At 42.8% G+C, this 10,946-nt stretch overlaps 1 protein-coding gene across 1 annotated transcript; it reads left to right on the plus strand.

Moving 5' to 3' along the window:
* Window positions 1–421: 421 nt before the first annotated feature.
* LOC138879887 (uncharacterized) lies at window positions 422–2,127 on the plus strand. The gene is made up of 2 exons (XM_070159531.1): window positions 422–967; window positions 1,432–2,127. Exons 1-2 carry the CDS (start codon window positions 422–424, stop codon window positions 2,125–2,127), a joined length of 1,242 nt encoding a protein of 413 aa, XP_070015632.1.
* Window positions 2,128–10,946: the final 8,819 nt, after the last annotated feature.

Below are 10,946 nucleotides of genomic sequence, written 5' to 3' on the forward strand. Positions count from 1 at the left end.
ATATGCAGCTCCTCCGTAAAATATCAATCCATTGCCAATACCAACTCCAACACAACATCATCATCAACTAATTTCGTACCCATCAACCACTACTTACCACACTCCCCAAAATACAACACCACTCATTACCGATCCACAAAACTCCACCAATGACCATCACTATACCCAAGTCCCTGGCACCCATCAGAGCAACCCCATATATGTGGAAACTATACTACATTCTACCCAACCAATCTCCTATGCATCGGAACCCTCCGAGAGGGATCAGCTCATTAAGAACATGTCCAAAGAACTCAAGAAGTTAACAAGTCGAGTTCAAGGTGTTGAAGGCGATAGAGGAATAGAAGGTTTGAACTACGAAGATCTGTGCATACAGTCAGATGTGGAATTTCTAGAGGGGTAGAAACCTCCCAAGTTCGAAATGTTTGATGGTACAGGTGATCCCAGGGTTCATCTAAGTACCTACTGTGACAAGCTTGTCGGGGTCGGAAAAGATGAAAAGATTCGGATGAAGCTCTTTGTGAGGAGACTTACTGGGGATGCTTTGTCTTGGTATATCAGCCAAAATCCCAAGAAATGGTCCAATTGGGTAAGCATGACATCGAATTTCATGGACCGGTTCAGGTTTAACACAGAGAATACACCGGATGTCTTTTATATTCAATATCTCAAGAAGAAACCTACTGAGACTTTTTGCGAATATGCTACTCGTTGGAGGTCGGAAGCCGTCAAGGTCAGGTCCGCTTTCGATGAAGAACAGATGACTAAAATATTCGTCAGGGCACAAGATCCACAATATTATGAGAGACTGATGGTCATCGAAAATCACAAATTCTCTGATATAATCAAGCTCGGGGAAATGATCGAGGAAGGAATCAAGAGCACGATGGCAACGAATTTCGAGGCACTACATGCCACAAATAAAGCACTACAATCAGTTGGCATATTGAATAAGAGAGATGTTGGGGCAAGAATGGTGGCCTAGGGCCCACATACCAAACACCTCCACCCACCTATCAAACACCTCCACCCACATATCAAACACCTCCACCCACATACCAAGCATCATTACCTATATATCAACCTTCATCTCCTAGATATTCCCAACCATCCACTATCCATCACACTTATAATTCCCAACCATCCCACTTCCAATCATCACCAACTCACCAAAATTTTCCAAGACCAAGAACCAACTTCGACCGCAAGTCGCCCAAACAATACACCACCATTACTGAGACCCTCGACCAATTGTATAAAAGGTTAAAGGCTGCAGGTTACGTCACTCTCGTTCCCACTGTGGCATTAGAAAATCCATCCCAAAAGGTTAATTCGAACAAAACTTGTGCGTACCATTCCGGTATGAAAGGTCACACCACTGCTGAGTGACGAACGCTGAAGGATAAGATCTAGACGCTCATTGACAACAAGGTCATACAAGCAAAGGAAGCAGCATCTAATATCTGCAACAATCCCCTCCATGATCATAGAGGTGACGGTGTACATGTTATAGAAACAAATGAAGAATGGGACCCTGAGGAGTCAATCAGGCTCATTCGAGAAGGCGATGACTTTAAGGTTATAGTCACACTTACTCCTATCGTGGTTCAGACTCAGGTACCTATTGATGTCGAGGTAACTGCATCAGCTCCATTCGAGGTAGAAGTAGCTCTACCTGCAGCCACCTCTGCTCTATTTGAAGTAGAAGTGGTTACACCTTTTACTGTGACAGTGTCAACCATACCCCTATTCAACTCAAAAACAATACCATGGGATTATGTTGTCGAGGCTCGGCAAAAAAGGAAGACTAAGATAGAGGAATTTGACGCCGCACAAGGAATGACTAGAACTGGAAGAGTCTATACACCTGAACACTTGGGAGGTTCAAGTAAAGATGCCACTGCTACGCAGCCTATCATTGAGACCGGGCCAGATGACATATGGAGGAAAGTGCAGGCAAAAGAGTATTCTATTATTCACCATCTGAACAAAGTCCCTGCTCAAATATCTATCCTGTCACTATTAAAGAATTCAGAGGCAAACAAGAATGCCTTAATGAAAGTACTGAGCAAGGCTTATGTAGCAAATAATATCACTGGTGGAGAAATGGCCAACATGGTCGGTTAAGTGCTGGAGAGCCATAAGATTATCTTCCACGAAAATGAGCTATCACACGAAGGTCTGAATCACAACGAGCATTGCATATTACGGTACAATTTGAAGACAAGTTCATTGTCAGGGTCATGGTGGATGGAGGTTCGAGTCTAAATATTAGTCCATTGGACACCCTGAAAAGGTTAGATAAAGGTTTCCATGAAATACAGACAGGCAGTATGAATGTGAAGGCTTTCGATGGGTCCTAGAGGGCCACGATTGGGGATATCAACCTTTGCTTGCAGATGGCGCCAACTTGGTTCGACGTTGAATTCCAAGTACTTGACATACCAGCCTCATATAATCTTTTGTTGGGCCGCCCATGGATCCATGCTGCTAGAGTCGTGCCCTCCACACTACATCAAGCCGTAAAATTCGAATGGAACCGTTAGGAGGTAATCATTCATGAATATGGGAGTAACCCAATCTACACTAGTCAAACCATCCTAGCAATTGGACATAGAAGAAGGATAGGAGGGGAAACCTATCATCACATTGAATAGGTCAATGCCATCGAGAAAGATAAGTGGTGAAGTGAAAAAATAGAAAACATACTATCATGGTCCGGATATGAACCCGACAAAAGGTTGGGAAAGAACCTCTAGGGTATCACCAAGCCGATACGGCTGAAAAATCATGGTACCACCTTTGGGCTCGGATACCAGTATACATGGAAAAAGTATAATGATTAGTCTCCTCCGTGGCGTGGGCCGTACTACCCTCTTGAGCAACCAGTGCCACGTTTGGAACAAGATTTTCACCAGGCCGACACAATATGGGTAACTGTAGAAGAAGAAGCACTAGCTGGGCTAAAGGATTTGTTCTTGGAAGACGAGGACATGGATTGTTGTGCCATAATTGAGGAGGAGGGGTAGCTTGGCAGGATTTACTTATATAGTTATTTTAGGCATTTAAAATTTCTTGTAGTTTCATTTTAATATTTACTTATTTCAAAATAAATGCTCAATTCATCGAGCCCTAATTTGTCTAAACAATTTATCAAGTTTTAATCAAATGCATTTGCTCTTTATTATTCACTACTATCTTTAAACTTTTCCTTTCCATAGCGCCATTATTATTTTTCCTGATAAACCAGTGACTGTGACATGTAATAAGGCAACGTAATATAAGAACAGTGATTCCTAGGAAGAAGAAGAGATACCTGAGGAAATTGTCAGGGAGGTTGAAAATTTTGAGAGTAAGCCTAAGTCCTATCTGGACGAGACCGAAACAGTAAATTTGGGAGATGCCGAGACCATCAAGGAGACCCGCATAAACATTCACTTCTCACCAATAGAGAAGGAAGAGTATGTTTGTTTCCTAAAAGAATATGAGGACATCTTCACATAGTCATATGATCACATGACCGGTTTGAGCACTTCTATAGTGGCTCACAAGTTGCCTACTAATCCCATGTGTCCGCCAATCAAGTAGAAACTCAGAAAATTCAAACCAGACATGAGTTTGAAAATCAAGGAGGAAGTTATCAAGCATATCAAAGACAAAGTTCTCAGGGTGGTTGAATACCCAACCTGGTTAGCTAACATTGTGCCAGTTCCAAAGAAGGATAGGAAGGTCCGAGTATGTGTTGACTATCGGGATTTAAACAGAGCAAGTCCCAATGAAGACTTCCCACTGCCAAATATACACATCCTAATCGATAATTGCACCACGAATGAACTCCAATCTTTTGTAGATTGTTTCGTGGGTTATCACCAAATTTGGTTGGATGAAGAATATGCAGAGAAAACAACTTTCATAACATCGTGGGGTGTGTACTGTTACAAGATGTTGCCATTCGGTCTGAAGAATGCTGGGGCCACTTACATGAGAGTCATGACAACCATCTTCCATGATATGATAAACAAGGAAATAGAGGTTTATGTGGATGACGTCATTATCAAATCCAAGAGGGTCGTAGATCACATAGCGGACTTGAGAAAGTTATTTGATAGGCTAAGAAGGTACAACTTGAAACTAAACCCCATAAAGTGTGCATTCGGGGTTCCCGCAGGAAAGTTATTGGGATTCATTGTCAGTCGCTGAGGGATCGAGCTAGATCCGACTAAAGTAAAAGCTATTCAGGAAATACCGCCACCTAGGAGCAAAAAGGACATGATGAGCTTCCTAGGACGTATCAATTATATCAGTCGCTTCATAGCATAGTCCACAGTCACATATGAACCCATCTTCAAGATGCTGAGGAAAGATGCCGAGACAAGTTGGACCGAGGATTGTCAGAAAGCTTTTGACAAGATCAAGGAGTACCTATCCACACCACCAGTTCTGGTCCCGCGAGAACCAGGGGACCTTTAATACTTTATCTATCCGTGTTAGATGCACCCTTCAGATGTGTTTTAGTAAAACATGATGAGACAGGAAGAAAGGAGTAGGCCATATGTTATTTGAGCAAGAAGTTCACACCCTATGAAGCACCGTATTCTCTACTTGAACGCACTTGCTGTGCTTTGACTTGGACAGGCCAGAAATTGAGGCATTACTTCTGTGCCTACACTACATACCTCATATCCAGGATGGATCCTCTGAAGTACATATTTAAGAAACCCATGCCTACTGGGAAGTTGTCTAAATGGCAGATATTACTAAGTGAGTTTGATATCGTCTATGTAACTCAAAAAGCGGTCAAGTGACAAGCATTAGTGGATCACCTCGCTGAAAATCTGGTAAGAGGAGAATATGAACCCTTTAAAATGTATTTTACTGATGAAGAAGTATCATTTGTAGGAGAAGACAATACCGAGGCATACGACAGTTGGAGGATATTCTTTGGTGAAGCTTCAAATTTCAAAGGAGTGGGGATTTGCGCCGTTTTGATATTAGAAATGGGTCAACATTTTCCCGTATCTGCTAAACTTAGATTTCCCTGCACCAACAACACGGCAGAGTATGAAGCCTGTATACTAGGGCTCAACGTGGCAATCGACATGAACATTCTGGAGTTATTGGTGATCGGTAAATCAAATTTGCTTGTGGACCAGGCAGAAGGAGAGTGGGCCACCAAGAATACTAAGATATTGCCATATCTGCACCACGTGCAGGAATTGAGGAAGAGATTTACAAAGATAGAATTCCAACATGTGCCCAGAATACAGAATGCATTTGCCGACGCATTAGCCACTTTGTCATCAATGATACAGCATCCAGATAAGAAATATATTGATTCCATTCCGGTGAGGATCCATAATAACTCGGCATATTGTGCTCATGTCGAGGAAAAAGCAGATGGAAAGCCTTGGTTCCATGACATCAAGGAGTACTTGTCAAAAGGAGAATACCCGGAGCATTCAAATCACACTCAGAAACGCACACTCCAGAGATTGTCAAATCACTTCTTCCACAGCGGAGGGAACTTGTACAGAAGAACTCCTAATTTGGGTTTATTGAGATGTGTCAACGCAAAAGAGGCTTCTAAATTACTTGAAGAGGTACATGCTAGGACCTGTGGTCCGCACATGAATGGTTTCATCTTGGCTAAAAAGATACTCAGGGCCAGTTACTTCTGGATGACCATAGAGACGGATTGCATTCAGTTTGTCCGTAAATGCTTTCAATGTCAAGTGCATGCCGATATGAAAAATTTGTCGCCAAACGAGCTCAATGCAACAAGATCACCTTGGCCAGTCGCCGCCTAGGGAATGGATGTTATTGGTCCGATTGAGCCCACTGCTTCGAACGGACACTGGTTTTTTCTGGAAGCCATTGATTAGTTCACAAAATGGGTAGAAGCTACATCTTACAAAGCTGTAACCAAGAAAGTCATCACAGATTTTTGTCAAGGATCGTATTGTTTGTCGATTCGGAGTTCCTGATTCCATTATTACTTACAATGCCGCAAACGTCAACAGTGATCTGATGAAAGCTATATGTGAAACTTTCAAAATCAAGCACAAGAATTTCACCGCCTATAGACCTCAGATGAATGGAGATATAGAATCCGCCAACGAAAACATTAAGAAGGTACTAAGGAAAATGGTAGAGAATCACAAGTAGTGGCATGAGAAGTTACCCTTTGCTCTATTAGGGTACTACACCACAGTTCACACATCCACCGGGCAACCCCCTACATACTGGTTTATGGTACCGAGGCTGTCATCCCAGCCGAGGTGGAAATTCCTTCTTTAAGAATCATAGAGGAAGTTGAACTCAACGATATAGAATGGATAAAGAGTCGATGTAGAGTTGATATAGCCAGATGTGGAATTGCCGGAGGTGTAAAAACCTCCCAAGTTTGAAATGTTTGATGGTAAAGGTGATCCCAGGGTTCATCTAAGGACCTACTGTGACAAGCTTGTCGTGGTTGGAAAAGATGAAAAGATTCGGATGAAGCTCTTTATAAGGAGCCTTACTGGGGATGCTTTGTCTTGGTATATCAGCCAAAATCCCAAGAAATGGTCCAATTGGGTAAGCATGGCATCAGATTTCATGGACCGGTTCAGGTTCAGCACAAAGAATGCACCGGATGTCTTCTACATTTAGAATCTCAAGACAAAACCTACTAAGACTTTCCGCGAATATGCTACTCATTGGGGGTCGGATGCCGCCAATGTCTGGCCCGCTTTGGATGAAGAACAGATGAATAAATTCTTTTTCAGGGCACAGGATCCACAATATTATAAGATACTGATGGTCATCGAAAATCACAAATTCTCTAATATAATCAAGCTCGGGGAAAGGATCGAGGAAGGAATCAAGAGTGGGATGGTAACGAATTTCAAGGCACGGCATGCCATAAATAAGGCACTACAATCAGTTGGCATATCGAAGAAGAGAGATGTTGGGACAGTAATGGTGGCCTAAGGCCCAAAAGCTCCACTCACATATCAAACACCTATCAAACACCTCCACCCACATATCAAACACCTCTACCCGTATATAAAACACCTCCACCCACATACCAAGCATCACCACCTACATATCAACCTTCATCTCCTAGATATTCCCAACTAGCCACTGCCTATCACACCTATAATTCCCAATCATCCCACTTTCAATCACCACCAACTCACCAAAATTATCCAAGACCAAGACCCAACTTCGACCGCAAGCCGCCTAGACAATACACCGCCATTGTTGAGCCCATCGACCAATTATATGAAAGGTTAAAAGGTCGTAGGTTATGTCACTCTTGTTCCCGCTGTGGCATTAGAAAATCCATCCCAATGGGTCAATTCGAACAAAATTTATGTGTACCATTACGGTTTGAAAGGTCACACCACTATTGAGTGACGAACGTTGAAGGATAAGATCCAGATGCTCATTGACAACAAGGTCATACAAGCAAAGGAATCAACATCTAATGTCTGCAACAATCCCCTCCATGATCATAGAGGTGACGGTGTACATGTTATAGAAACAAATGAAGAATGGGACCTTGAGGGGTCAAACAGGCTCATTCGAGAAGGCGATGACTTTAAGGTTGCAGCCACACTTACTCCTATCGTGGTTCAGACTCAGGTACCTATTGATGTCGAGGTAACTGCATCAGCTCCATTCGAGGTAGAAGTAGTTTCGCCCGCAACCACCTCCGCTCCATTTGAAGTAGAAGTGGTCACACCTTTTACTGTGACAATAGCAACCACACCCCCCATTCAACTCAAAAGCAATACTATGGGATTATGTTGCTGAGGCTCGGCAAAAAAGGAAGACTAAGATAGAGGAATCCGACGCCGCACAAGGAATTACTAGAACTGGAAGAGTCTATACACCTGAACACTTGGGTGGTTCAAGTAAGGATGCCACTGCTAGGCAACCTATCATTGAGACCGGGCTAGATGACCTATGTAGGAAAGTACAGGCAAAAGAGTATTTTGTTGTTGACCATCTGAACAAAGTCCCTGCTCAAATATCTCTCCTGTCACTATTAAAGAATTCAGAGGCAAACAAGAACGCCTTGATGAAAGTACTGAGCGAGGCTTATGTACCTAATAATATCACCGGTGGAGAAATTGCCAACATGGTCGGTCAAGTGCTGGAGAGCCATAAGATTATCTTCCATGAAGATGAGCTGCCGCCCGAAGGTCTGAATCACAATCCAGCATTGCATATTACGGTACAATTTGAAGACAAGATCATTACCATGGTCTTGGTGGATGGGGCTTCGAGTTTAAATATTTGTCCATTGGACACCTTGAAAAGGTTGGACAAATATTTCCATGAAATACGGACAGGCAACATGAATATGAAGGCTTTCGATGGGTCCTAGAGGGCCACGATTGGGGATATCAATCTTTGCTTGTAGATGGGCCAATATGGTTCGACGTTGAATTCCAAGTGCTTGACATACCAGCCTCATATAATCTTTTGTTGGGCCGCCCATGGATCCATGCTGCTGGAGCCGTGCCCTCCACACTACATCAAGCTGTAAGATTCGAATGGAATCGTCAGGAGGTAATCATTCATGGAGATGGGAGTAACCCCATCTACACTAGTCAATCCATCCTTGCCATTGGGCATAGAAGAAGCCTAGGAGGGGAAACCTATCATCACATTGAACGGGTCAATGCCGTCGAGAACGAGAAGTGGTGTTGTGACAAAATAGAAAGCATACTAGCATGGTCTGGATATGAACCCAACAAAAGGTTAGGAAAGAACCTCTAGGGTATCACCAAGCCGATACGGCTGAAAAATCATGGTACCACCTTTGGGTTCGGATACCAGTATACATGGCAATAGTACAATGAATGGTTGCCTCCATGGCGCGAGCCGTACTACCCTCTTGAGAAACCCGTGCCACATTTGGAACAAGCTTTTCACCAGGCTGACATAATCTGGGGAGTTGCATAAGAAGAAGCACTAGCTAGGATGAAGGATTTGTTCTTGAAAGACGAGGACATGGATTGTTGTGCCATAATTTAGGGGGAAGAGGAAGAAGGCCTCACTATTCAGACTGTGGCGAAGGGAGCTATTCTCAAAAATTGGACCGCCACACTTTCCCAAGCCCGCCGAGTCCTTGGGTTGCTTGGCAAGATTTACTTATACAGTTACTTTAGGCATTTAAAATTTCCTGTAGTTTTATTTTAATCTTTACTTATTTCAAAATAAATGCTCAATTCATTGAGCCCTGGTTTATCTGAACAATTTCTCAAGTTTTAATCAAATGCATTTTCTCTTTATTATTCACTACTATCATTAAACTTTTCCTTTCCACAGCTCCATTATTACTTTTCCTGATGAACCAGTGACTGTGACATGTAATGAGGCAACGCAACATGAGAACAGTGATTCAGATAAGGAGACGAGATACCTGAGGAAATTGTCATGGAGTTTGAAAATTTTGAGAATAAGCCTAAGTCCAATCTGGACGAGACCGAAGCAATAAATTTGGGAGACACCAAGACCATCAAGGAGACCCACATCAGCATTCACTTGTCACCAACAGAGAAGAAAGAGTACGTTCGTTTCCTAAAAGAATATGAGGACATCTTCGCATGGTCATATGATCACATGACCAGCTAGAGCACTTCCATATTGGCTCGCAAGTTGCCTACTAATCCCATGTGTCCGCCAGCCAAGAAGAAATTCACAAAATTCAAACCAAACATGAGTTTAAAAATCAAGGATGAAGTTACCAAGCAGATCAAAGACAACGTTCTTAGGGTGCTTGAATACACAACCTGGTTAGCTAACATTGTGCCAGTTCCAAAGAAGGATGGGAAGGTCCGAGTATGTGTTGACTATCGGGATTTAAACATAGCAAGTCCCAATGACAACTTCCCACTGCCAAAATATACACATCCTGATCGATAATTGCGCCAAGAATGAACTCCAATCTTTTGTAGATTGTTTCGTGGGTTATCACCATATTTGGATCGATGAAAAAGATGCAGAGAAAACAGCTTTCATCACACCGTAGGGTGTGTACTGTTACAAGATGATGCCATTCGGTCTGAAGAATGTTGGGGCCACTTACATGAGAGCCATGACAAACATCTTCCATGATATGATACACAAGGAAATAGAGGTGTATGTGGACGACGTCATTATCATATCCAAGAGGGTCGCAGATCATATAGCGGACTTGGGAAAGTTATTTGACAGGCTAAGGAGCTACAACTTGAAACTAAACCCCACAAAGTAAACATTCGGGGTTCCCGCAGGAAAGTTATTGGGATTCATTGTCAGTCACCGAGGTGCCGATCTAGATCTGACTAAAGTCAAAGCTATTCAAGAGTTACCGCCACCTAGGAGCAAAAAGGACGTGATGAGCTTCCTAGGACGTCTCAATTATATCAGTCGCTTCACAACACAGTCCACAGACATATGTGAACCCATCTTCAAGATGCTGAGGAAAGATGCCGAGACAAGTTGGACCGAGGTTGTTAGAAAGTTTTTGACAAGATCAAGGAGTACCGGTCCACACCACCAGTTATGGTCCCTCCAGAACTAGGACGACCTTTACTACTTTATCTATCTCTGTTAGATGGAGCCTTTAGATGTGTTTTGGGACAACATGACGAGACAGGAGGAAAGGAGTAGGCCATATATTATTTGAGAAAAAGTTCACACCCTATGAAGCACGATATTCTCTACCTTAATGTATTTACTGTGCTTTGACCTGGACAGCTCAAAAGTTGAGGCATTACTTCTGTGCCTAGAGCTACATACCTCATATCCAGGATGGATCCTCTGAAGTACATATTTAAGAAACCCATGCCTACTGGGAAGTTGGCTAAATGGCAGATACTACTAAGTGAGTTCGATACCGTCTATGTAACTCAAAAGGCGGTCAAGGGACAAGCATTAGTAGATCACCTCACTAAAAATCTGGTAGG

This window comes from Nicotiana sylvestris, chromosome 10 (genome assembly GCF_000393655.2).
Source record: "Nicotiana sylvestris chromosome 10, ASM39365v2, whole genome shotgun sequence".
NCBI lineage: Eukaryota > Viridiplantae > Streptophyta > Magnoliopsida > Solanales > Solanaceae > Nicotiana > Nicotiana sylvestris.